At 47.1% G+C, this 27,347-nt stretch overlaps 2 protein-coding genes across 3 annotated transcripts; one reads left to right on the forward strand and one right to left on the reverse strand.

Annotated features, from left to right (window-relative positions):
* Positions 1–5,441: 5,441 nt before the first annotated feature.
* On the forward strand, positions 5,442–8,563 carry KDF1 (keratinocyte differentiation factor 1). The gene is made up of 3 exons (XM_005875138.2): positions 5,442–6,647; positions 7,312–7,386; positions 7,959–8,563. The coding sequence occupies exons 1-3, from the start codon at positions 5,609–5,611 to the stop codon at positions 8,039–8,041; spliced, it is 1,197 nt and encodes a 398-aa protein (XP_005875200.1). The 5' UTR covers positions 5,442–5,608; the 3' UTR covers positions 8,042–8,563.
* A 2,013-nt stretch (positions 8,564–10,576) lies between these two features.
* NUDC (nudC nuclear distribution protein) lies at positions 10,577–24,823 on the reverse strand. Of its 2 annotated transcripts, XM_005875139.2 has the most exons (10): positions 24,631–24,823; positions 23,092–23,096; positions 20,956–21,057; positions 14,339–14,542; positions 14,187–14,252; positions 13,014–13,130; positions 12,746–12,940; positions 11,492–11,575; positions 11,279–11,397; positions 10,577–10,841 (listed from the first exon to the last, which is right to left on the reverse strand). In XM_005875139.2, exons 1-10 carry the CDS (start codon positions 24,680–24,682, stop codon positions 10,790–10,792), a joined length of 996 nt encoding a protein of 331 aa, XP_005875201.1. In that variant the 5' UTR covers positions 24,683–24,823; the 3' UTR covers positions 10,577–10,789. The 2 variants fall into 2 exon arrangements, with proteins under 2 accessions (XP_005875201.1, XP_014402331.1); XM_014546845.1 differs by lacking the exon at positions 23,092–23,096 and having other exon boundaries at positions 20,956–21,033; positions 24,665–24,823.
* Positions 24,824–27,347: the final 2,524 nt, after the last annotated feature.

The following is a 27,347-nucleotide window of genomic DNA, read 5'->3' on the forward strand; positions in this document are numbered from 1 at the left end:
TCCATCTCCCTTCCTCTCTGTAAAAAAATCAATAAAATACATTTAAATAAAATAAATAAAAATAAAATCAATCAATAAATAATCATAAAAAGATGAGGAAACAGCCTAGAGCAGCTGTGGGCAAACTACGGCCCGCGGGCCGGATCCGGCCCGTTTGAAATGAATAAAACTAAAAAAAAAAAGACCGTACCCTTTTATGTAATGATGTTTACTTTGAATTTATATTAGTTCACACAAACACTCCATCCATGCTTTTGTTCCGGCCCTCCGGTCCAGGTTAAGAACCCATTGTGGCCCTCGAGTCAAAAAGTTTGCCCACCCTGGCCTAGAGTCTTGTGCTAGACCTCAATAGAAGCAGGGGCTCTCCCCGCACAAAATCAAATGACAAGTGTTCCTAGGATTTTGGAGGTGGGGGCAGCAGCATTGAGGGGAAGATAGAGCCTAGATGAAATGGGCTGAACTTGACTTCAGAAGGGTTCAGGGCCTAGAGGGGGAGGGGGGGACCAGTCATTGTCCTTACCTCAGATTTTGCTCCCCTTCCCTCCATCCCACTCCCATTCAAGATGTGTGGCACAGAGCAAAGTACAGGGGCTCTGGAGTCTGGCGGACCACAGTACAAATCCAGCTCTATCTTTTTCCAGCTAGGTATCTCTCTGGACAAGTCACCTCAGCTCTCTGGGCTTCAGACTCCTCATCTGTAAAGTGGAAATACAATATTTACAGGGCAATTGTGAATGTTAAATAAGGCTCATTTGTGATGTAATCCTCTTGGGCTGCAGCCTCTTTCTGGCCCATTCCCTGCTGTTTCCCCAGCATTTAGCACAGCGCTGGGCACATAGTAAGTGCTCAGTAAAAATTTGTTGGATGAATTTAATGATTAGTGGCAAATCCTAAAGCCTCGGAGGTGGAAGAGATAGTGACCCAGACTGTCATCAGTCACCTCTTGTTCTTATAAACCCCAGGTACCCCAGAGTTCAATGTGGTTGAAACAGTGCTCGTACATTCACCCTCTCCTCATCCAAGGTCTGAGCCTAAAAGAGTCAGGCTCCCTCTGTGGACCCTCCTCAGGCACAGGCTTGTCTATGGAGCTGGCAGCTGGACACTTGACTGCCCCCTTTCTCCCAAGTAATAGATGGGATGCGGTGGTGGATAAGAGTATGGATCAGGCAGGTTGGGTACAAATGGCTTTGGACAACTTATTTAGCCTCTCTGTGCCTCAGTATAGTAATAACAACAATAATAATAATATCTACAAGTAGGGTTGTGATACTTAATTGGTTTAATATATTTAAACACTTAGAACAGTGGTTCTCAACCTTCCTAATGCCGTGACCCTTTAATACAGTTCCTCATGTTGTGGTGACCCCCGACCATAAAATTATTTTCGTTGCTACTTCATAACTGTAATTTTGCTACTGTTATGAATCGTAATGTAAATATCTGATATGCAGGATGTATTTTCATTGTTACAAATTGAACTAATTAAAGCATAGTGATTAATCACAAAAACAATATGTAATTATGTATGTGTTTTCCGATGGTCTTAGGCGACCCCTATGAAAAGGTCGTTCAACCCCCAAAGGGGTCGCGACCCACAGGTTGAGAACCGCTGACTTAGAACAATGTAAGCCATCAATAATTAAATCACTAGAATGCAAACTCCTGAGGTAGGAAATTTTGTCTGTTTTATCACTGTGTCCACAGAATTTAGAACAGTGTCTGACACAGAGTAGGACCTCAGTTAATATTTGTTAATTGAGTGAATGAATTAATCCATTCCCACCCCCACATTGTTCAAGCCAAGGCAAAGGTTTTAACCATTTGCCTTGCCTCTCTGGGCTGTGAGGGACTATTACAATTTCAGTTTGTACATTTTGGAGAGGGGATTTCACACACACACCCATCCAGACACTGCCACCTCCACTCTGATCAGTCTAGAGCCCAAGTCCTTTCGATTTCCACCCAGTGGTCCTCGTTCTACCCTGAGGTCACACAAAATGCACTTACTGTGCCCAAACCTGTTTCAGACACTGAGGCAGAAAGGAATTAGACATGGTCCCTGTCCCTCAGGTTCTTATAGGCTTATCTTCAAACAATGGGTTCAAGGCCAACTCAGCTGACAGCCCAGCAGAAGGCTGTGGGGAGAGAGACTTGGGGTTCTGGAGAGTTCTTGGAGGAGTGCTGAGTAGGGACAGCAGAGTAGGTTGAAGAGTTGTAGGAATAGTTAAGGAACTCCTGTATCCTCCTCCCCAGTCACCATGGCTAACAATCCCTCCCTCCTTTTCTTTCTCTGTTTTTAGGGGAAACCTTTTGAGACGTTCCAGACATCATGCTCCTTTATCCCTAAATGCTTCAGTATATCTTTCCTAAGAATAAGAACATTATCTTATATAACTATAGATTCAGGGAATCTGTTTAACACTGACATATCTTTTAACATTGACACAATACTATTAAATAATATACAGCCAACTTTTAAATTTCACCAGTTACCCACATTATCCAATTTCCAATATTTCCTCTTGATCCAGGTTCCAATCCAGGATCACACATTGTGCTTAATTGTCATGTCCTTCAACTTGGGCTTGTCTGATGTTTCCTCATGATTATTTTTGGCAGGAATACTTCATAACTGATTCTGTATCCTTTTTAAAAATATATATATTTTATTGATTTTTTACAGAGAGGAAGGGAGAGGGAAAGAGAGTTAGAAACATCGATGAGAGAGAAACATCGACCAGCTGCCTCCTGCACCCCCCCCCCCCACTGGGGATGTGCCCACAACCAAGGTACATGTCCTTGACCAGAATCGAACCTGGGACCCTTGAGTCCGCAGGCCGACGCTCTACCCACTGAGCCAAACCGGTTAGGGCTGATTCTGTATCCTTAGTGTGTAGTATCAAGAAGCACATGATGTCAATACATCCCATTATTGGTGATATTAACTTTGATAATTTGATTAAAGTGATATTTGCCAAGTTTCTCCAGATTTGTGGGTTTTTAAGTTCTCACTAGCTGCAGTAAGTAGAAAGGAATGGAGGTGGCCAGAATGGGGGGTCTTGAAAGTATCTGGGTGAAAGATGATGGTAGTTTTGTTTAGGGAGATGGTATTGATTTGCCCAAAGCACATTGTTTATTAAAGCCAGAACTAGGACTAGAACACAGGTATCCAGATATCTAGTTCTTCTCCCACATCACCAGTTATAGAATCCCCAGTACCATTAAATCAGGGTTAAAAAGATAAGGGACCAATATTTTAGAAAATCCAGGCTAAGGGAAATTACTGTCCTTCAAACCCCTACATGTGATCAAGGACTCTCCCAAATATATCAGTACATAATGTTTCCCTGAATCCCTCCAGCAGAGTTATTTACTCCCATAATGCCTCATCTAAACTACATACTGCCCCCCCCAAAAAAAAAACAACAACAACCACACAATAATAAACTACATGTTACAAAACCATGTGTAAATTACAAGAACAGGGTCTAAAGTTCATTCATCTTTGGTTCTACAGTTCCTAAAAGGGCCAGGCTCAGTATTTATGAAATGAGTGAATCAGCTCTGAGCTTGTCATAGCAACCAAGTCATAAAGAGAAAGATGTATTTTGTGGTTCGGCTTCCTTGTCTAATCAAAGGAAGCAAAACTGCTTGGTGTTAAATGTTTCTAGAAGAGCAAATCTGAGCCAGACTAAAATATTGATGGGGTACTTGTTATATTCCCACCTCTGATTTGAAGGAAGAGAGTAAGATTGAGAAGATGGTAATGTTCAGGTTCTGTAGCAAGTCACATGGAGAGGCATTTGTTGAGCAGCCTCAGAGGCTGTGCTGGGTGGGCTTACCAACAGTGGGAATAAACTGAGGAGACCATTCCCCAGACAGCAAGATCCCAGGAAATTTTTCTTTTTATCTGGTAAAAGATCCATAACATAAAATTTACCATTTTTTTTAATTGTGTGTGTGTGTTTTGTTTGTTTTCTTCTTTTTGTTTATGTTTTCCTTTTTGTTGTTGTTGTTCTGCATTTTAACATTTTAAAAAATCTTTATCATATACTAGAGGCCTGGTGCACAAAATTCATGCACTGGGGTAGAGGGGGGGGGGGTCCCCTCAGCCCGGTCTGCACCCTCTCGTAGTCCGGGAGCCCTTGGGGGATGTCCGGGACCCCTCGCTCCTTACTGCCCACCTGCTCACTGCTCCTTAGTGCTGCCTCGGAGGTGGGAGAGGCTCCCGCCACCACCACTGCGCTTGCCAACTGTGAGCCCGGCTTCTGGCTGAGCAGCACTCCCTTTGTGGGAGTGCACTAACCACCAGGGGGCAACTCCTGCGTTGAGCGTCTGCCCCCTGGTGGTCAGTGCACATCAACCTGTTGTTCTGGTCATTCTGCCATAACGGTCGCTTAGGCTTTTATTATATAGACTAGGGGCCTGGTGCACAAAATTTGTGCACGGGAAAGGTCCCTAGGCCTGGCTGGCGATCAGGGCCGATTGGGACCTTTTGGCTGCAGGCTGGGGCCTCGCTTCCCTGGCTGCTGGCTGCCGGCTGCCGGCCGGGGCCTTCCTTCGTTCTGCGCCACTCCCTGGTGGTCAGCGCATGTCATAGCGAGCGATTGAACTATCAGTCTCCCGATCAAACTCCCAAGGGGACACTTTGCATATTAGCCTTTTATATATATAGATTCCTGTGGCATTAAACACAGTCATAATGTTGTGTAACCATCACCACCATCCATCTCCAGAACTTTTTCATCTTCCCAAACTGAAACTCTACCCATTAAACACTAACTCCCCATTTCCCATGCCCCCAGTCCCTGGCAGCCACCATTCTCCTTTCTGTCTCTATGTTACTATTCTAGGTATTTCATATTTGTTCTGTTATGTCAGGTTTATTTCACTTAGCACAATGTCTCAAGGTTCATTTGTATTGTAGCATGTATCAAAATTTCATTCCTTTTCAGAGCTGAACAATATTTCATTGTGTGTGTACATCATGTTTTATTTTATTCATTCGTCCATCAAGGGACCTTTGGGTTGTTTCAACCTCTTGCTTATTGTGAACAATGCTGCTGTGAACATTTGTGTATACATATATGTTTAAGTCCCTGTTTTCAGTCCTTTTGTATATACCCAGAAGTGGAATTGCTGGATCATATCATAATTCTATGTTTACTTTTTTTAGGGACCACCAGACTTTTCCACAGCAGCTGCATCATTCTGCATTCCCACCAGCAATGCACAATATTTGTTAATTGAGTGAATGAATGAATCTAATTTCTCTACATTCTCTCTAATGCTTGTCACTTTCTGTTTTATTGTTTTTTTTGTGTGTGTGTGTGTTTTTCCCCCCAGTTGTAGTCATTCTAATGGATGTGAAGTCCCAGGAGATTTGGACATTTAGGTTAGACCATAGAGAGAACTTGCTCCTTGGGGAGGAAGGGAACACTAGAAGGTCTGTAGGCACACTTGGGTCTGTCCACATCACAGGCCTCTCAGAAACCAGAAATCTAAAGCTCCTCACGTCAGCGCAGGAGCTTGCCCCTCATCTCTGATCCTGACTCCTTCCTGGTCTCTCCCCACAGGTGTCTGGCTACAGCAAACCATGTAATGAGCCATGCCCCGCCCTGGACACCCCCGCCCATCATCTGGGCCCCCACGCTTGGGACCCTGGGAGCGGCCAACAGAGCTATGTTTGGAGACCTATGATGAGCCATCTCAGCCCCCACCAAGCCGCCGCACTCGGAGGCCAGACCCCAAGGATCCTGGCCACCATGGGCCCGAGAGCCTTACCTTCATCTCCGGCTCTGCTGAGCCTGCTGCCGAGCCCCCAGCATGCTGCCTGCTTTGGCGACCTTGGGTGTGGGACTGGTGCCTGGCTGCCTTCTGCTTCCGCCGCTGCCGGGATTGCCTCCAGCGCTGTGGAGCCTGTGTACGGGGCTGCAGCCCTTGTTTGTCCACCGGGGACTCCCCTGATGGGGCTGCCGAAGCCAACTGGGCCAAGGAGCACAATGGAGTGCCCCCCAGTCCCGACCGTGCACCCCCCAGCCGGCGGGATGGCCAGCGGCTCAAGTCAACCATGGGTAGCAGCTTCAGCTACCCTGACGTCAAGCTCAAAGGCATCCCTGTATACCCCTATCGCAGTAACACTGCCCCGGCCCCTGATGCGGACTCCTGCTGCAAGGAGCCACTGACTGAGCCCCCACCCATGCGGCACAGCCTGCCGAGCACCCTTGCCAGCAGCCCCCGAGGCTCTGAGGAGTACTACTCTTTCCATGAGTCGGACCTGGACCTACCTGAGATAGGCAGTGGCTCCCTGTCGAGCCGAGAGATCGATGTGCTTATCTTCAAGAAGCTGACAGAGTTGTTCAGTGTACACCAGATCGACGAGCTGGCCAAGTGCACGTCAGACACTGTGTTCCTGGAGAAGACCAGTAAGATCTCAGACCTTATCAACAGCATCACCCAGGATTACCACCTGGATGAGCAGGATGCTGAGGGTCGCCTGGTACGCGGCATCATTCGCATCAGTACCCGAAAGAGCCGTACCCGCCCGCAGACCACAGAGGGGCGCTCAACCCGGGCTGCTGCCCCTGCTGCCATGGCCCCTGACAGTGGCCATGAGACCATGGTGGGCTCTGGGCTCAGCCAGGATGGTATGTGGGGCCCCCCAGGGCTGAAGGGCAGAATGGAGGAGGTTCTGGCCAAGGGAGGGCAACGCTGGGGTCTTTGGCCACTATGGGTCCACCCCTCAACCAATCCCTGCTCTTCCTCCTCCTCTTCCTCCTTTTTCTCAACTCGTCTGCATCCCCTAACAGGATCCTTCTATCCCTTGCTACCAACTGTCAGAGTAGCTTCCAGGTCTTGCGGGGTTAACAGGACTCAGGAACCCTTATGAATTTGGACCTCTGACCTGTCCAGGCCTAACCAATACACCCACCACTGTGCGTACCCATGAGCACATGCACAAACACACATTTTCTGTCTTTGTTTTAAACAGTTTCTCTAGTCTGGCTAGAGTAGCTCAGTGGTTGAGCATCAACTCGTGAACCAAGACATGGTTCGATTCCCGGTCAAAGCACATGCCCAGGTTGTGGGCTAGATCCCCAGTGTGGGGTATGCAGGAGGCAGCTGATCAATGATTCTCTCTCATCATTGATGTTTCTATTTCTTCCTCTCCCTTCCTCTCTGAAATCAATTTTTAAAAATTACACACACACACACGGGGTGAATTGGCCCCATTGTGCTGGGGGCAAAAGTGGGAACTGGAGTTGAAAAGTTGTGATAATGACCACTGCCCCCCTCATGTTCCCTTTCTAGAACTCACAGTGCAGATCTCCCAGGAGACGACTGCAGATGCCATCGCCAGGAAGCTGAGGCCTTTTGGAGCCCCAGGTTTGGTCCTGACCTGATGAGGAGTGTGTTGAGGAGAGGGGAGTGCCCTAGGAGCCCCCACATGGCCCTCTCCCAGCTTCCTCCTGGGGTGGGTGAGGATGGGATCAGAAAGGGACGAGAAGCCTGAGAAGCCACAGATGCCATCCCAGTCCTACAAGCTAGCTTAAAGGGTTCAGTTGGGAGAGATTCAGGAGCCTGCCCCTGAAGCAGCAGGAGGATGGTTCCCAGAACAGGCAAGCCGGAAGTGATGGGACCCTAGCCTCTAAGCTCCAGGCACTGGGGAAGAACGTGGAGAGCAGGAGGCCATCCAGCCTGGTGCTGAGGGCACTCGGTGTGATTTCTGCTGCTGTCTTCTAGGCCTTCACAAGCTCTTGGGAGCGGGGTGGTTACCCTTTTGCAGAGAGGAAGGTTGGGGCTCAAAGTTTAAGGAGCTGAGTGGGTCGCCCAGCCAGGATCAGACTAACCCAGGCTTAAGTCCCATTCTGCTGCTTCTCAGGGGGCTTCTCCCTGCCCCTGGGACCTGGATGAGCTTCCTCCCCTCTCAGCCTGTTTCCTCCTCTCTTCATCCTCAGGATACCCAGCCAGCCACGACTCATCCTTCCAGGGCACCGACACAGACTCCTCAGGGGCACCCCTGCTCCAGGTGTACTGCTAACCCCCGCTGGGCCCAGTGGCCGCAACCCCTTCGGAGAGAAGCACAGCCTGCAGAATGAAGAGGGGGACCAGGACCCCCTTTGGGACAGGCAGAGTCCACTCTGGCTCCTCCAACCTTGGCTGACTGGTTCCTGGACCACGTGCATTTCACTGGGCCATGGTGCCCACATTCCCCTGGACCCCCAGCTGGCCTGACCTGTCCCTTTCTTCAGGGGGTCCAGGGGCCATGGAAAGCAGACTTAGGAATTACCTTCTGGGATTGAATCTCTGCTCTACCCCTATAACCTGTCATCCTAACCAATCATGCAGACTTCCCCCTCCCTGTGAGTGGGGAGAGGATGACAGCTAAAAGCAGTTTATCTTAAATGGATTGGGTTAGGGGGCAAGAGGGCTTCTGTTGAATTCTGTGGGCAGTGCCTACTCCATGTTTCATTCTGTTGAGCAGTTTGTTTCTTCGTTGATGTTCTACATGCTAACATGACCAATAGTTACAAGGACCTAGAAAATAAACCTGTCTACCTTATCTTGGCTGTGATATTGCCCTTTCTGTGGTTCAGTTACCTTCTTGACATTCCCAACAATACTGGAGTGGGATCCTTTCAGAGAGAGGTCAAGAAATTTAATGGGCCACAGAGCTAGTAACTGGACCTGGACCTGGATTTCTGCCCTCAAGTTGGCAAACTGACCTGCTTGGGGCAGAAGCAGGGTCCTGGAGACCAGCTGGGTACAGAAGGATCCTACTTACCTACTCATACAGAATCTTTCAGCAGTGAGGCCACAGCAGATCCACCAGGCCAGTTGACTGATGAACAAACTAGGTGTCTGTCCAGGACCTCTGCCCCCATCTCACCTACAGTCCACATAGCCCTTTTTATTGTCCTCATGGGCATCCATTGGAAAGTGACAACTAGACAAACTGTACTTATCCAATTTTCTGTTGGACACACAGGATCGTCCCTTGGGGTTATCATCACTGGGCCCAGTATGTGATAAAACTGGCCCCTTAAGTTGTCTCATCCAGATCAAGGCCTCTCCAAGATTGAAAATGACCACAGGACACTGGAGCCCAGGGATATCACAGAACATAGGATTCAACAGTCCTTCCACCCTACCCTTCATTCTAGAGCACAATTTTCCAAACACAGCCTTGGGAACCACTACTGGCTTTCTCAAAAAAAAAGAAGGGGGTGGGGAGGGGCTAGCTGGTTTGGCTCAGTGGATAGAGCATCAGCCTACAGACTGAAGGGTTCCAGGTTCAATTCCAGTCAAGGGCACATGCCTAGCTAGGTTGTGAGCTCGAGCTCCAGTAGGGGGCGTGCAGGAGGCAGCTGATGAATGATTCTCTCTCATCATTGATGTTTCTCTCCCCCTTCCTCTCTGAAATCAATTTCTAAAAAGGAGGGGATTGTCATGTTTGGGAAACAGACAAAGCTAGGTACTGCACAGCCTCTTGAAGTCTTCAACAAGCTATGCTGAAATGTCGAAAGGACATACTGTGTTCCAGAAATTCAGGGGTCCCCTTCACCCACAGAGCAAAGTACTCTGGGCGAGTCAACCTAGACATTCCTGCTGGAACCATAACCTCTGTGGCTACTATACTCAGTGACCTCCATTCTCTGGCCAAAGTCGGGTAGGGTGAATTCCAGGGACTGGATTTGGGCAGAGGCGAGCACCTCTCCAGCCCTGGCACTGCCCTGGAAGGTGACTGCGAAGTCCTGAAATCTGTAGAGGTCTGGGTCAGAGGCACAAACAGGGCCCCACTGGACTTCGCTCTGCCCTCCAGGTCAGGTGTCTGTACCACACTTAGAGCAGACTTGAGCCTGGCCGTGCCCCCAGCCTTTTGTGGCTCTCGGCCCCTGGGAAACAACAGTGTGTAGTTTCAGAAACACCTGATCCAGGCTGGAGGACCCACTGCAATTGGAAGTTGTCTTAAAAATGAAAATGGAATCAAGTCCCTGGTCTTAAACTCTGCTGAATCATGGGCCCCTATGAGAATCAGACATATGTTCTGGTCCTGTAGCCAGAAAAGCTCACCTTTGCTCAGAATTATACACAAACTAAGTCTTGTTTTATTCCTCCCTTAAAGCAATGAGAAACAGCCCCAAAGAGGGGCAAGGACTTGCCCTAGGTCAGTGGTCGGCAAACTGCGACTCGCGAGCCACATGCGGCTCTTTGGCCCCTTGAGTGTGGCTCTTCCACAAAATACCACATGCGGGCGCGCACATACAGTGCGACTGAAACTTCGTGGCCCATGCGCAGAATTCGGTATTTTGTGGAAAAGCCACACTCAAGGGGCCAAAGAGCCGCATGTGGCTCGCGAGTCGCAGTTTGCCGACCACTGACCTAGTCACATGGCAGAATCACCTAGAAGACAAGCCCCCAGCTCCCTGCAGCAGCCATAGGAGGCCTGACCCCCCAGTAAAGACTACAGCAAGCATGTCAAACTCAAAGGCTAACACGGGCCAAATAAATGAGGCATATGGTCCCCGGGCCGTGAGTTTGACATGCTTGGACTAGAGGGAAGAGAGAACACAGGTGAAATTGGGTAAACAGTTTTAATGTGTAACAGTGTGTCAATAAGTGAAGACAAGACCCCCAAAAGCCCCAGCCCTTCTCCCATGGTGCCTTGGAACATCTGTGCCTGGACCAGTCCCATGCCTATCCCAGCTCTGAGGCCCTCAACTCCCAGGGAAGGGTGGAAAAGGAAGGTGGATGGCTGAAGCTCCAAGAGTTCAGGGAGACAAACAGGCTAGTTGAATTTGGCCTTTGAAAAATCCATCTCTGGATGCTGATCCATGAACCTGGGAAGGGAAATAGGAAGATAGTGAAACAGACTGTCCCTCTCCCCTAAAGTTAGTCCCTTACTCCTAGCCTCCCATGTGAGGTCTAATCTCTTTAGAACCCTGAGCAACCTGGAGCCAGGCCAGGCAGGGTCTCTGAGGCTCATTTGAGCCCGAGGCTGGAAGCTGAGGTGCCAATATTGGTACTTTTCACCTGTAGATGGCAATGACCACCTATGTCCACCACTATTACCTTCCTTCTTTCCTATCTTCAGGTGGCCTTGGCCTCAAAATTACCTCAGCAAGTGATTAGGGTTGGCAAGCTAAGGCTATAAAGCCATAAACTTGGCAGCTCATTCTGGAAGGGGCAGGGCAGCTCCTGTGTCCTACTCAGTGACCCACTTGCAGTTGTCACCCAGATCCAAGCCCCCCAAAACTCCCATCTTTAAAGTGCTCACTTTTTCAGAATTTCCTGTTTCTTCTGCTCATCTGAGGTGGGCAGCCCCATGGACTTCTGTCTCTGGTCATACATCATCTTTTCCACCATGCTGCGCGTCTCACTGTCCAGGTCTGACAGCTGGGGGCAGGCAGCAGCAGGGATAGGTGAAGCTCTTGGGCCACCTGGGCCTCTCATCTCCCAGTTGAAGCTCCCCCAACCAACCAGGGCTCACCTTGGAGTTCTCGGGGTTGATCTTCTTGGTATTGATCTCAGGATCACTGGACACCAATCGGCTCCACCACTCCATCTTGTTGATCTGTGAGGAGACCCACCGGTCGCTCGTTCTATAGCCTAGGAACCCCCCACCAACCCTCTCCCACCCACATCCTACACTTAGGCCCAAAGCAGGGCTATGCTGGGACCTGAGGTATAGAGGAGCAAGACCTCTCCCCTCCACAGCGGCTGGCGTGGCTGGGAAGACTGACCCGAATACAGTCACAAATCAGAAGCAAAATAAAGCACAGAGGAAGATACCACCCAGGGTGAAGGGAGAGAAGTTACAGAGTGACACCTAGCTGGGACAGGCAGTTTACCAGACTGAAAATTCAGGGAAGGACATTCCAGTTGAAAGGAAGAGCAAGTGCAAGGGCATGGAGGGGTGACTGAGAGGCAGCCATGGTCCGTCAGGTAGGCTGGGACAGGCCTTATGTGCCATGGGGAGCTCTCCTCGGATGTTTGGCACTTCACAGAGACCATCTTCATTTACTGGTGTTTGTGTCCCATATCGCTTTTTGAGGGAAGGGGAGAACATAGGTGGTCCTGAGGGTTGTTTTCTACGTTTTGTTCATTGTTTTCTCTCCAGTATATAGAACAGTGCCTGGCACATAGTAGGTGTTCAAGTGTTTGTTAAATTGTGTGTCGACCTATGAACCAGGAGGTCGTGGTTCGATTCCCAGTTAGAGCACATGCCAGGTTGTGGGCTCATTCTCCAGTATGGAGCATGCAGGAGGCAGCCAAACAATGATTCTCTCTCATCGTTCATGTTTCTCTCTCTCCCTCTCCCTTCCTCTCTGAAATCAACAAAAAAATATATTTTTTAAAATGGGACAGCCCTAGCCAATTTGGCTCAGTGTATAGAACATCGGTCTGCGGACCAAAGGGTCCCGGGTTCAGTTCGGGTCAAGGACAAGTACCTTGGTTGCAGGCTCCTCCCCGGCCCAGGCTGGTGCAAGAGGCAACCAATCGATGTTTCTCTCTGTCTTTCCCTCTCTCTTCTACTCTCCCTAAAAAAACCAATGGAAAAATATCCTCAGTGAGGATTAACAAAATAAATAAATTAAAAAAAAGGGGGGGGGGACAGACATACTTTAAGTATTATGGGATTAAATAAGAAATGTCCACCAGGTCTTTAGCATGGTCCCCGACTGAATGAGCAGAAACCCTTCCCTCTTTCTTCATTAAGTGCAAGGCCTGCGTCTCTTCGCACCTTCTCTAGATGCACCGTCACCACCTTGCCGTCCTCAATGAGCCAGGAACTCTCCTCCACCTTCACCTCGTTGTAGAGCTCCCCATCAATGATCGCAGGCTGCCCCTTGAGCCCCACCCGGAGGTGCTTCCGCTGGATGTCAACCACTACATCCTTCCCCTTCAGCCGGAAGTTCACACGGAAGGGCACTGCCAGCTGCATGGGACAGAGACAGTCAGGAGGGGCCCTTGGCTGGCTCCCTCACCTCTGCCCTGGTCCTGTCACTCACATCCAGCTCCGACAGGGTCTGGGTCCAGCGATAATTGGACAGGTCTGCCCCATTGCCGAGGTTGGGCTTCAGTTTCCCTTTGTCCTTCTCGTCCTCCTCCTCGTCTTCCTCAGTCTCCTGCTCACAGTCGGAGTGCTTAGCTACTTACTTGACAGACACAGACTGAAACCCTCTGGGCCAGGCCCAGGACTGGCACTGGACATACAACCACAAAATGAAACAGACCTGTCCCTGCCTACTCCATGGCCCACTGGGAGCCATAGGTGAAACGTGCTTCTGATCTCTGAGAGGAGCTCAGACTGTTATAAGCATGTGATAAAGGACACAGCTGGGGGGCCGTGACAGTCAGACATAAACCCATAGGACCCAGCTGGGGGTGTCAAGCCAAAGGACTTGGAAAGAAAGCCAAGCACAGGAAAACAAAAGGTCACAAAGTGACCATGAGCAGGATTGTCCTAAAATAAAACCAGGCACGCCCAGCTGGTGTGGCTCTGTGGTCGCGCGTCGACCTGTGAACCAGGAGGTCACAGTTTCATGCCTGGTGAGGGCACATGCCCGGGTTGCAGGCTCCATCCCCAGTGGGGGCATGGCGTGCAGGAGGCAGCCGATCAATGATTCTCATCACTGATGTTTCTCTCTCCCTTCCTCTCTGAAATCAATAAAAACACTTAAAACAAATTAAAAAAATAAAATAAAACCAGGATGCCTAATGATCAACATCCTTTTTCTGTGTCTGTAGGGTTAAGACCCCAGTCTCACCTCAGAACCTCTGAAAAGCCAAATGAATGCCCCAAAAATTGTTTGCTAATCTGGACCTGAGTAAGTGGGAGAAGCTCTGAGGGGCTTGTTCCGCAGATGTGTCAGAGTGACCCACCACAAAGGCCCAGGCTGGACCCCCATACCCCAGGCCACCCAAATGGCACCTGCACAGGCACTGACTGCCCTCTCTTGCTTTGGGGCTTTCTTGCAAAGGCTTAAAGCCAGTGTGTTTGGGGTGTTTTAAACACAAACCCTTTGGTCCAATATCTCTGAGTGAGATCTTGAAGTATGGGGAGGATCACAAAGCTGAGGGAAGGAGGGGAGGGGAGGGCATCCTGGAGACAAGGTAAGGCTGTAGAGGCCCTGGAAGTTCCCAACCCCTGGCTAGTCCCAAGCATCCCCAGTCCATCTCACCTGCTTCTCTGGTGAGCCAAGGCTGCCATTCTTGAGCTGGACCTCATGATTCTCTGCATCCTTTTTCTATGGCAAAGGGCAAATCAGTTGGCAAGAGGGTCCCCTCTTCCAGTGCCAATGGCTGAGGGCAGGGGAGGGAAGCCCACTCTTACCTGGTCAATCTCCAGCTGCAGCCTCTCTGCCTCCTCATCAGTCAGCTCCTTGATCTGAGGCCCAGAGTTCTCTGACTTGGCCTCCTTGGCCAGCCTAGCTGCCCGCTCCGCCTTCTCCCGCCGCTCAGTCTCCTGCCGACTTCTCTTTTCCCGCCGGGCCTTCTGTGCCAGCTGGTTGTGGTGGTTGAAGGTCTGTGTGATGAGCTGGGGACAGAAGTGAAAGCAATGAGCTATCAAGATAGGGATAGTATCCCAAAAGCACAGTCCCATCTCTATCTGCTGGGTGCCTAAGCACGGCACTGCACTTAGAACCCCAGTTTCCTCATCTAGAAAATGGGAAAATACATATCTGATAGAGTTATAACAACAATATCTGCAAATACCTGGCTCAATAGACAGTGGCTACTTTAAGAAACAAAACAGACTTGGCCTGGCTGGTGTGGCTCAATTGGCTGAGCACTGTCCTGTGCACCAAAAGATCGCAGGTTCGATTCCTGATCAGGGCACATACCCAGGTTGTGGGTTCAATCACCAGTAGGGGTGCATATGGAAGGCAACCGATTGATGTTTCTCTCTCTCTCAAATCAATAAAAATGTATTTTTAAAAAACAACATTCTAACAACTAAGAGTATGGACACTAAAGTTGGACAACCTGGGTTCTAATCCTGGCTTTGACACACACTAGCTATTGTATTTTTAGCAAATTATTTAACCTCTAAGAGCTTCAAAACCTTCATCAGTGAGGATGACTCCCACTTCACAGGGTTGTTGTGCAGACGAAATGATCAGTGCTCTGAAAGTCCTTCACTAGACAGTGAAGCTATTAGAACTCCAGACTCAACCCCTCTAAGAAGCCTTTCCTGAGCTCAGGCCCACTGACCCACTTGCTCTGACTGATCTCTCTTCCTCCTGCATACCTGTCTCCAGGACTGCAGCCCCAGCTGTGCAGCACTCAGCACAATGCCCAGGACTGCCACATTAGCAGAAGTCAGAGAGAGCTTTCTTTCTCTTTCTCTCTTTCCTTCTTTCCTTCCTTCTTTCCTTCCTTCCTTCCCTTCCTTCCCTCCCTTCCTCCCTTCCTTCCCTCCCTCCCTCCCTCCCTCCCTCCCTTCCTTCCTTCCTTCCTTTTTATACTTTTATTGACTTCAGAGAGAAAGGGAGAGGGAAACACCAATGATGAGAGAGAATCATTAACTGACTGCCACTTGCATGCCCCCTTCTGGGGATGGAGCCTGCAACCTGGCATGTGCCCTGTCTGGAATTGAACCTGGGACCCTTTAGTTCGGAGGCCGATGCTCTATCCACTGAGCAAAACCAGCTAGGCCGAGAGAGATTTCTTGAGGGAAAAGAAGCCTCTTCCTCTCCTCAGCCTGCAAGCTATCCATTTCAAATCCCTTCTCCCACTATTCCTTCCTAGGATGTTTCCAACCCATAGCCTGCTAGCTGGCCTCCCTGCTGCCCAAGAGCTACCCCAATACTACTGCCACCTGTCACTGCCTATCAGTGTGGCCTTGGACAAGCGAACAACTTTGACATTTTCTAAGCCTGTTTCCTCACCTGTCATGAGGATCAAATATGACCGACATTTTCTAGAGCCTGGCACAGTCCTTGCCACATCACACAGCTTGCCTGGATGAGGCTAACCCAATGTCAGCTTTGAGCGCCTGGGAAAAGTACTTTCTCTGCAATAAAAATACAATGGGAGCGATGGCTCCACCTCACTGTTATACTAGTAGCCCTCGAAGTATGGCTTCCTCAACCTATAGCATCAGTATCATCCAGAATTTGTTAGAAAAGCTAAATCTTAGCCCCCCACTCCCCAAAAAATAATAATTTAAAAATAAATAAATCTTAGGCCCCACTCCAGACTTAATGAATCAGAAATTTTGGGAGGTTGGCCCAGCAGCCTATATTTTTAACCAGCCTTCCTGGCTAATTCTCATATACACTGGAGAGTCACACCTAGATTTGAGTTCCTGGTCTACTTCTTTTACCTGTGTGACCCTGGGGAGCATCTTTCTCTGTGTTTCTATTTTAGTCTAAAATTGGTTTTTAGGCTCTGGCCAGGTAGCTCAGCTGGTTACAGCATCGTCCCGATATGCCAAGGTTGTGGGTTTGATCTCTGGTCAGCACACATATAGGAATCAACCAACAAATACATAAATAAGTGGAACAACAAATTCTCTCTCTCTCTCTCTCTCTCTCTCTCTCTCTCTCTCTCTCTCCCCCCCCCTTCCTCCCTCTCTAAAAATCAATAAATAAAAATTAAAAATAAACAAAATAAAAGTAGTCTTGCACAGCTGTTCTTTGCCTAGAATGTCCTTGTTCCTACTCCCAGGTCACCTGGCAAACTCCTACTCATCCTCCAGGACCAGTTCAAATGTCTCCTGAGTTTCACCTCTTCATCTTCGGCAGGCCCAGAAACATACTCGACTCTATGTTGACCCACACACCTGGAGGCCTCATAGGCCACCCACCACGTGATCAGTGGTCAATAAACTATCTTTCAAGAATCTCTGGGCCCGAGATGGAAGGATGAAGGGGTCTGCAAAAGCTGAGAGGACCTTGAAGTACTCCAGGTCACCAAAGTCACCCATGAGCTCCTGACCGAAGGCTCTGCCAAATGCTGTGACTCCTCATTCATTTGATGCCAATTCCTCTGGCCACCCCCAAACTCCCAGCCCCATGCTATACTATAGTAGCTCTGTACTCTACAAAGTTAAAAGGGCACTGGACCCCCCAAACCAACTGGGTTAATAAAATGGGGTGTGCGAGAGAGAGAAATGAGCCACCTGAAGGCCATTTAATATAATTAGTCATGAGACAATTACACCAGCAGAGGCTGTTCCACCACAGGGCCTTGATCCCAAGTCCCTAATCGGGGAGACCTTGAACTCAAGCCATTTGCTAACCAGTAGCCAAGGGTAGGCGGGAACAGGGTCCTGCCCTCTCCTAGCCCCAGTGAATCATGTTACATCCCATCCGTCCTCTTCATTCCTAGCTGTGAGGTTAGATGAGGGCAGAGCTGAACCACAGGGCAGAGTCAAGACCAATCACAGCAGCCTCTGAAGCTGCCTCCCGGTCTCCTCCCACCATCTTTACCAGTCCCAGCCCCAAGCAGAGACCCTAGGGGTGTGTAGCCTACAGAGGTGCCAACTGACAGGCTGTCACAGTGTGTGTGTGTGTGGGGGGGCCAGTCAGGGAGGGGGGTCAACACATCTGAAGATGACACACTCCTATTCTAGAACTTCATATAAATGGAATCTTACAATATGTGTTTCTTTTGTATGCTCATCTTCCTTTAAAAGGCTGAATAACATTCCATTATACGTATATATGATGTTTTGTTTATCCATTCATCTATCAATGGATGGTTGGGTTGCTTCCACCTGGTGGCTATTATGAACAGTTCTGCTATAAACAAAACTTTCTCCAAAACCTTGCTTTCAATTCTTCTGGATATATTCCCAGAAGTGAGACTGCTGGATCATATAGTATAGTTCTAGTCTAATTTTTTGAGGAACTGACACACTGTTTTCGACAGCCGCACCATTTTACACTCCCACCTATAGTGCACAGGCTTCCATTTCTCCACATCCTCACCAACACTTGTTAGTTGGTGGTTTTTTTGACGTAAGACATCCAAATGGGTATGAGGTGGTGTCTTTTGGTTTTGATTTGCATTTCTCTGATAATTAGGAAAGTTGAGCATCTTTTATAAAAGTTTTTAAAGAGCTACAACAATTCACTTTTACCAGCAATGTCCAAAGAGCAGCCTTTTCCCACATCCTTACAAGCAATTTTTTAGGAAATTTTTGATAGGAAGAAAAGAGCATCTGTTTCTTTAACTTACATTTCCTTGACTACTGTGAATTTGAACATCTGTTCAAATGCTCTTTAGATTTGCTCTTCTTGTAATTGCCCATTTTTTGTTTATCCTTTTCTTGGCAATTTACAAGAGTTCCTGCATACTAAATCAGCTATTAAATTTTATCTGTCCTCTGCATTGCATTTTCCCAAATCTATTGTTTTTCAGTTGACTTTATATGTCAACATCTCTTTTGCCATACAAGTTTTCAATCTTTGAAGAGACAGACAGATACCTTTTCTTTCATAGCTTCTAGGTTTCTACTTGCAAGGCTTCCCCACACAAGATTATACATAGTTTCCCAGATTTCTTTACAAGACTCTGCTTGATCTGCACTTTATTATTACAGTTAAACAGATGGAAAATTTTGGTTTTTTACAAATAGCCACTTGTAGCAGTATGATCATCCTTTGCCTACAGAAATGAATTGCCCTATTAGACACATATTAAGCCCTCATATATGCTAGACTTTTCTAGGTTCTCTTTTCTGCTTCACTGGTATAGTTCTCTTTCTGTGCCCATACCACATTGATTTGATCATTATGGCTTTACTCAAATCTACAATCTCTTCTCCATAATTCCTAGCCCCCAAAGCTACAAAAACTAAAAGTGTTTCTGTACTTTTTGTAAGTTTGTGGCATGAAGGTATTTATAGTCTCTTATCTCCCACTTGGTATAAATATTGATAGACATTTCTCTGCAGAAATGTGAATGTGCCCTGGCTGGTGTGGCTCAGTTGGTTGAGTGTCATCCCATGCACCAAGAGGTCACAGGTTCAATTCCTGGTCAGGGCACATGCCCTGGTTTCAGGCTCAATTCCCAGAAGGGGGCATGCAGGAGGCAGCTAATTAATGTTACTCTCTCCCTCTCCCTTCCTCTCTCTCTAAAATCAATAAAAACTTAAAAAAAAAAAAAGAAATTTCAATGTGCTTGATTACAGGATGCTGCTCCTGACCTCTGGATTGGGGTATTGTATGAAATGTAGAGTATACACTGTATTGCCTCCTAAAGTCCAAAGAATTCTAAATCCCCAAAGCATCTGGCCCCATACTTATTGAACAAATGAACGACTGCTGGTATTATAAGGTAGTTTGGCCCACAGAAAAAATGGGAGGTGCTAGTGCTAATACAAAAGAATATTTGAGATAGAACAGGTCCTATAGATCAGAGTTCACCTTTTCCCATTTTACAGATATGAAAATTTGACAAGACCAGAAAATTGGTGGGAAATCAACAAAACCACACAAGTAGGCCAAGAACCTGGGACTCCTAGCCCCAGGTCTGCAAGAGACATTATAGTGCATTCTAGCTCCTGAGAGCCCTAAAGCTACAGAAAAGGGTTTGCAAAATGTCTTCTTCTTGTTACTATGTCTCTTAAGTTTAAGTGAAAACAAGTACGGTTATAAAAATCATAGTTCATTGAGGTGATACCATGATTTACCAATCTTCAAAAATGTAATTACAGTGTGGGCTCTCTGGAGCATGCCCACCTTTCCCCCTCTCCACCCCCCAGGCATGATCCTCTTACCTTTCTTTTTAAAAAATCCAACTGAAAAAAAAAACACAAAAAACCCTCACCTGAGAATATGTTTCTATTGGCTTTCTAGAGAGGAAGGGAAAGGGAGAGAGAAACATCAATTGGTTGCCTCCTGCACATGCCCCAACTGGGGATCAAACCTGCAACTAGGTACGTGCCCTGATCAAGAATCGAAACTGCACCCTAGCCAGTCTAGCTCAGTAGATAGAGCATCAACCTACGAACTGAAAGGTCCCAGGTTCGATTCCGGTCAAGTGCACATGCCCGGGTTGTGGGCTCGATCCCCAGGGAGGGACTTGTAGGAGGCAGCCGATCCATGATTCTCTTTCATCATTGTTGTTTCTCTCTCTCTCTCCCTCCCTCTTCCTTCCTCTCTGAAATCAGTAAAAATATATTTTTTAAAAAAAGAAAGAAACTGCGATGTTCTGGTGCATGGGATGATGCTCCAATCTACTGAGCCACACCAGCCAGAGCTGCCTTTCTTTTCCCTAAACTATAAGGGCCCTTCTTTTGCCTCTGTAACTATTTCCTGAGCCCACATAGCCTGGTTGGCTCACATCTTCCACAGCTCACTTCCTTTACCTCTGTGACTTTATAAACAAACTTTTGCTTGTAAAAAATAAATATAATTACAACCTAAGGAATCAGAAGGAAGTTCAAGGTCTTCGAACCTGTTACCACAAAAATACAATTACCAAATCCTTGAACTTTGTGTCACAATCACTAGGAAGACTGGGATTGGTTGGCTTTGAGTTTTCCTATATTTCTGTCTTCTAAGCTCAGTTTCTGACATTTGCCCACTCTCATCTCCCACCAAGGTAATTAGATAAAACCTACACAGTAGAAAAGGAATCAGGAGGCATGGTGTCAGGGGCAGAAGGCAGTTTTACAACTGCTTTGGCTCTCCCGCAACTCCGCTCAAGACTTTGGATACCAAAGTGCCAAACACCCCAGAGCCAATTTCCTCATTTGTCAAGTGAGGATAGTAACACCTACCCCTTTGGAACTGCTAAAGGATCATGAGAAATAGGGGAGATTAAGCATCTAGCAGGAAGAAGGGCTTCAATAAATGAAGCTTGCTTCCCTTCCCTGACTCTTTGCTCTTGGCATTTTACTTCTGCTCAAGTTGTTATTATGCTGAAGAAAGGCCAGGTAAGCTTTTCTTCTGAATAAACATAACTACCAAAGAAACAGCAGCACCCAATACTCACCTTCTCTGCCATCCCCTCTTCTCCTCCAACGAAAAAGTCTGTTTTGCGTCGAAGGAAGCTGAAGAAAGTATTCACAAGCTGAAAGACAGAAGAAGAATGGAGCTATGGAGATGTCCAACTGGGAGTGCGGCAACTGCACAGAAATCAAACTTCCTTAGTCTACGAGGGAACTTAGAGCTTGACTATTTCATCCCTGAGCCTCTCAACTGAGAAATCCTCCCAAACAGGCCTAACCTTAGTCACTTCTGCCAGAAAGCCCAACTTAACCTTACCTATATCATGTGAAAGGCAGATTCTCACTTCTCGTGTGTATGTGTGTGCCTGTTTCACATTCCTATGGCCCTAGAGCAGGGGTGGGCAAACTTTTTGACTCGAGGGCCACAATGGGTTTTTAAACTGGACCGGAGGGCCGGAACAAAAGCATGGATGGAGTGTTTGTGTGAACTAATATAAATTCAAAGTAAACATCATTACATAAAAGGGTACGGTCTTTTTTTTTTTTTAGTTTTATTCATTTCAAACGGGCCGGATCCGGATCCGGCCCGCGGGCCGTAGTTTGCCCACGGCTGCCCTAGAGGCAGCCTAAGGATAGGGAGGACTCCTCCTGCATATAGGGCTTAAAAAGCCTGGAGACTTGACTTTGGGTGGTGAACACACAATACAATATACAGATGATGTATGATAGAACTGTACACTTGAAACCTATATGATTTTATTAACCAATGTCACCCCAATAATTTCAATAAGATGTAAAAATAAAAAATACAACTTAAAAAAAAGAAAAAATATCAAGAAGACAGACAATAAACAGGAATCAGACAAGGAAGCAAGGTAAATTCAGATGGGTATAAGTTTTAAGCAAGAAATAAAGTGGTCTTGCCCTAGCCAGTTTGGCTCAGTGGATAGAATGTCGACCTGTGGACTGAAGGGTCTTGGGTTTGATTCTGGTCAAGGGCACATGTCCGGGTTGCAGGCTTGATCCCCAGTGTGGGGCGTGCAGAAGGCAGCCAATCAATGATTCTCTCTCATCATAAAAATTAAGCTCGATTTAAGAGGGGGTAAATGCAGGATGTTATTATCTATCTTTGATGACATAAAGAGTTGATACTGCCCAGCTGGTGTGGCTCAGTGGTTAAGCGTCAACCTATGAACCAGGTAGCCACGGTTCGATTCTTGGTCAGGGCACAGGCCTGGGTTGGGGACTTGATCCCCATAGTGGGGTATGCGGCGTGCAGAGCAGCCAATCAATGATTCTCTCTCATCATTGATGTTTCTCTCTCTCCCTCTCTCTCTTCCTGATATCAATAATTTTTTTTTAAAGAAAGAAACTGGTCTTGTTATAGAGCAGTAATCCTCAAGATGTGGTCCAGAGATCTCAGGACCCAGAGAGACATTAATTTGTCTTTTTCATCTCATTTCCTCACAAGTGTATATACTGTGGAGTTTTCCAGAGGCTACATGACATGTGATATTGCAAGACTGAATGAAGAAGCAGACATGAGAATCCAGCAAAATCTGTTTTCGATTAAACCAAACATTAGAGATTTAGCCCCCAAAAAGTAAAATAATGCTTCTCACTAAATTTTAGAAACAGTTGTTTTTCATAAATAATATGTTATTAACATTAGCATGCAATGAGTTTACTAGTATTGGTGTTATTGTTTTTTTCCAATGAATTAATAAACAAGTTAAAAAAAAAGTCTGGGGCTAGGCTTTTCTCTCCCAAGAGTAAAAAGCCCAAGTACAGTGGCAACAGCTGAGTTATTAGGGCAGAGCCAGAAGGAGGGGAGCAAATGAAGTCACTTCAAAGAAGGTTAAGACCAACAAACTCTGGCTGGGGCACCAGTGTAGCAAGCGAATACGAGCATGGGTTTGAGTAGCAGATTGGCATATATTAGGTCTGTGACCTTGGGGAAGTTTCTTAAGTCTGAAACAGAAATAGCAGCAGGACCTATTTCTAGGTACCTTGTAAGGATCAAATGAGATGCTGGAGGTGAGGGCCTTCACAGTGCCTGGCCGGGAGCAAGAGCCCTGCTGCTACAGTAACTCACAAATAGGCACCACAAACCATGGCTTATTCTGTCTACATCCCCAATGCCTGGCACCAAATCTGGCTGAGTACATGCTTAGTAAAACTTTTGCTGAGTGAAAAATCAAGTGGTGACCTAGGGTAAGCAAGTATAAGCCCTTTTATTTGCCCAAATGAATGATTCCAAATCTGATGCTACAACTTATTTTAATGGTTTCAACTCCTGCTTCTAGACACTTTAAATTCATTCAAAAATGAGTTCAGACCCGAATTCAGTTTTGTGTCAACAACTTAGTGGGGAGGAGGGAGAGAACCTTTTCATACTTGCAAATTGGTAACTCTCTTCCCACCTCAGAGGGCTTAGGAGTCTTTGGTCACCATAGGCACCTGGGTGAAAGATGGGAATGGAAAGCTGTGAAAAACTTGTCCCAGTGAGACAGAGAATCAGCAACGAACTGTAGAAAGCACACGGGCCTAAGGAGTCTGGTCCCTTTAGGTCAGGAATCTGTTGGATAATCTTGAGCAAGTTCTCTTGGTCTCTCTCTTTTTAAAAAAAAAATATATATATATTTTATTGACTTTTTACAGAGAGCAATGGAGAGGGATAGAGAGTTAGAAACATTGATGAGAGAGAAACATCGATCAGCTGCCTCCTGCATACTCCCTACTGGGTATGTGCCCGCAACCAAGGTACATGCCCTTGACCGGAATCGAACCTGGGACCCTTGAGTCCACAGGCCAATGCTCTATCCACTGAGCCAAACCGGTTAGGGCTCTTGGTCTCTTCACAGACTGGTCTTAATAGGCTTTTCTACCGCTAACTTTCCAAGTTTCTGGTCCAAAATATCCAACTCCAGAAGCAATACTAGTTGGTCCATATTGTTCATATACTAAACAAAATATCTGTGTGCTATTTTGTGTGGTCACTAGGTATGAATTATGCTTCTGAAAAGCTCTAGTAAGCTCCATCAGGCCAAGGAGAGGTTTTTGCTCGGGTCTGAATCCCCAGGTCCCAATCCAATGAGTGTCTGACACACATCCATCATTCAACAAATTTCACTTCAAGACACCACTCTCCTACAAAGATTCAGAAAATGAGGGTTCACAACTCTTTTTACGAACACAAAGAAACTGAGGCTTGGAGACATGTAAGGGTCCCAAGTAGGAGTGGTGGAAATCAATTGTGAATCCAGGCCTTTAATTCCCCATTCAAGGCCTAAAAAAAAAAAAACGTGTTAACATCACCCCGCCACCCTAACCCTACCCCACACACACTCCTCGGCTCGCTCCAAGTCGGTAGCTGCAAATCTCAATGTCTGGAATGGTTCTTGGGGTGTTCTTTGCAGGCAGTCATCAGAGAGGAAACGTGGCCCTAAGAATGTGTGACTTAGGGGAGGGGAATCGCCCGGCTCTGGGGGTTTTCCAGCGCCGCCGGAGTTGCTAAGATAGGAACTACTGAGCAGGGCCCGGGACTGATGCGAAGGGGACTACACATTAGGCGGGGAGACCAGACCGGAAGCTGGGGCGCGGGGAGAATGTGGGGAGGGGGGAGCCCTGAAGCCCGGAAGGCCCCAGCGTGAATTCGGCCCCTGAAGACGGAGAAAGGCTGAGGGAGCCTGGCTAGGGCCGCCGGGGTGGGCGGGCGCCGATGGCCAGCAACATGCCGTCGAACCGCTCTTCCTCCTGCTCGCCGCCCATCGTGCCGGCCGCTAGCCACGCTCCGAGATACGAGCTCCGCACTGGCGTCTAGCGTCCTCCCAGCTCCTACGTTTCGCGTCCGACCCAACGACTCCAGTCCTCCGCCTTCCGCAGCGGAGCCGGAAACACGCACGCGTCCCGCCGCTCCGGCCCGCCGGCTCGCCCTCTCTTCCCGCCTTCCTCTCGGCTAGCGACCATTGAGCGCGCGGCCAACAGCCCGCTTCGCCGACCATTGGCCAACTTGCTGAGCCAATCAACGAAAGCGTCCAGGAAGCGGAGGGCGGGACCGAGGGCCCGGGAGTTTGGAGTGAGTTGCTATGGTCACCAGACGCTTTGGAGCCTTCGAGAAATCCATGAGCTAAAAGGGGGTGAGGGGAGTGTTGGAAGTTAAAAAGGGACTAACTTTACTCGCCTGTCTTGAGAGTGACCTCCCAGTTTGTAGAATGGTTCAGCTGAAAGTGTCAGTCACCTCTTCCAGTCCTCCCAGAAAGGCGAAGGGACCTGCCCGAAGAACCTACCTACCTCCGTCATTACAAACTCCACCATAGGCATACACAAGGTTCAGAAGCACTGGCCCCTGGCTTAAAAGGGCTCTGTGCTTAGTTTAATGCTCTTCTGTTGCAGTCCTGAAATTCTTAATACTTTTTAAACAAGAAACCTCACATTTTCATTTTGCACTAGGCCCTGCAAATTGAGTGTTGTATTCCACCTTCACTCCTGTCTTTCAGGGACTCTACCCTTATTATTATCCTTTCTTTAACTCCTGTCTCACAGATTTGTTTCTTCTGGATCATTCCCTTCAACTTACTAACATGCTTTAATGTCACTTAACTTTTTACTATTATGTGACCCACTTTCTCTTTCTACCACCCCAATTCACAGAAAAACTTGGAAAGATTGCTATATTTGTTTCTCTACTTCCTTACTTTCCATCTCACCTTAGTTTAATCAGTCTTTTCTTAAAAGCCACTGAACAATGTTATAATGATCTCCATCCATGCCAAGTCAATGGACCACTATAATTTTTCTCAGCTGCATTTGACACAGTTGACCCCTTCCTTCTTCCTTTAGAAAACACTTTTTAAATTTTTTAAAATGTATTTTTATTTATTTCAGAGAGGAAGAAAGAGGGAAAGAGAGATAGAAATATCAATGATGAGAATCACCTATTGACTGCCTCCTGCACACCCCCTACTGGGGATTAAGCCCGAAACCCTGGCATGTGCTCTGACCAGGAATGTGACCTCCTGGTTCATAGGTTGATGCTCAACCACTGAGCCACACGGGCTGGGCAACACTTTTTTCCTTAGGCTTCTGTTATGGACAGAATTCTGTTGCCCCCAATTCATACGAAGCCCCAATGTGACTGTTTTTGGAGATAGGGCCCTTGAAAGAGGTAAAGTTAAATGAGTTAATAAGGTTGGAGCCCTCATTCGATAAAACTAGTGTCCTTACAAAAGAGAAAGCGATCACAGAGGAAAGATCACATGAGGCAGTTGTCTGCAGGCAGAAGAGAGTGGACTCAGGAGAAAGCAAACACCTTGATCTTGGACTTCTAGCCTCTAGAACTGTGAGAAAATAAATTTCTGTTGTTTAAGTCACTCAGTCTGTGGTATTTTGTTATGGCAGCCCTAGCAAACTAATAGAGTCTGTGTCACCACACTTACCTGGCTTCCTTCCAGCTCACTAACACTCTTTCTCAGTGCCCTGTCTTAACCAGACTTGTAAATGTTGGAGGCTCTGTCCTTTGCTGTCTCCTCTTTTTCTCTCCATACTTTCTCCATTGGTGATCTCACGATATCTCTGATCTAGACCTCTCCTGCGCTCCAGATTCATCTGACTACCTCCTGGACAACTCCATTTGAATAATTAACAGATATCACAAAACTCACATGGCTCTGGCTGGTGTGGCTCAGTTGGTTGGAGTGTCGTCCCATGCATTGAAAGGTTGCCAATTCGATTCTCGGTCAGGGCACATACCCCGGTCTCGGGTTCAACCCCTGGTGGGGGTGCACAAAGGAGGCAACCTATATATGATGTTTCTCTCATATTTCCATGTTTCCCTCCCTCCCTACCCCTCTCTTTAAAATCAGTAAAACATATCCTCGGGTGAGGATAAAAAAATATCACATGGCTTTGAGAAGATGAAAAAGTTCCAGTGATCGATGGTGGTGATGGTTGAACAATGTGAATGTTCTTAATGCCAATGAACTGTACACTCAAAAAATGGTTAAAATAGTAATTTAATGGTATGTATATTTTGCTGCAATAAAAATATAACTTTATGAAACAATTTGTAATTTTAACTCTGACTAGATATTTGATTTTATTCAAGAATTTTTTTTAATTAACATGGCCAACATCTTTACACCCATACACACAAATTAATTCCTCCCAAAGTCTTTCCTAATGCCCCCTTCAAGCACACATTGGCCAAAGCCCAAATGTCCACTCATCCACTTATTTGCATAAGCCAAAAATCTAGTCTCATGTAATCCATTATAAGTCCTGTCAGCTCTTCTTCTAAAATATCATCTAATTCCACCCCCTCTCACCTGGCTGTCTAAATCATCATCATCTCTTGCTAAAATAATACTCCTACAGCTGCCTAACTGGTCTTACCTCCTTTCTTATCCCTTTATAGTCCTTCCATTCCTCCCCCATC

Source organism: Myotis brandtii, unplaced genomic scaffold (genome assembly GCF_000412655.1).
Source record: "Myotis brandtii unplaced genomic scaffold, ASM41265v1 scaffold456, whole genome shotgun sequence".
Taxonomy (NCBI): Eukaryota; Metazoa; Chordata; class Mammalia; order Chiroptera; family Vespertilionidae; genus Myotis; species Myotis brandtii.

Coding starts and splice junctions, on each gene's coding strand:
- KDF1 (XM_005875138.2), top strand. CDS start 5,609: ATGCCCCGCCCTGGACACCCCCGCCCATCATCTGGGCCCCCACGCTTG. Junction 6,648..7,311: donor CTCTGGGCTCAGCCAGGATG/GTATGTGGGGCC, acceptor TTCCCTTTCTAG/AACTCACAGTGCAGATCTCC. Junction 7,387..7,958: donor GAGGCCTTTTGGAGCCCCAG/GTTTGGTCCTGA, acceptor CTTCATCCTCAG/GATACCCAGCCAGCCACGAC.
- NUDC (XM_005875139.2), bottom strand. CDS start 24,682: ATGGGCGGCGAGCAGGAGGAAGAGCGGTTCGACGGCATGTTGCTGGCC. Junction 13,131..14,186: donor TTGGCTCACCAGAGAAGCAG/GTGAGATGGACT, acceptor GACTGTGAGCAG/GAGACTGAGGAAGACGAGGA. Junction 11,398..11,491: donor TCAACCCCGAGAACTCCAAG/GTGAGCCCTGGT, acceptor GCCTGCCCCCAG/CTGTCAGACCTGGACAGTGA.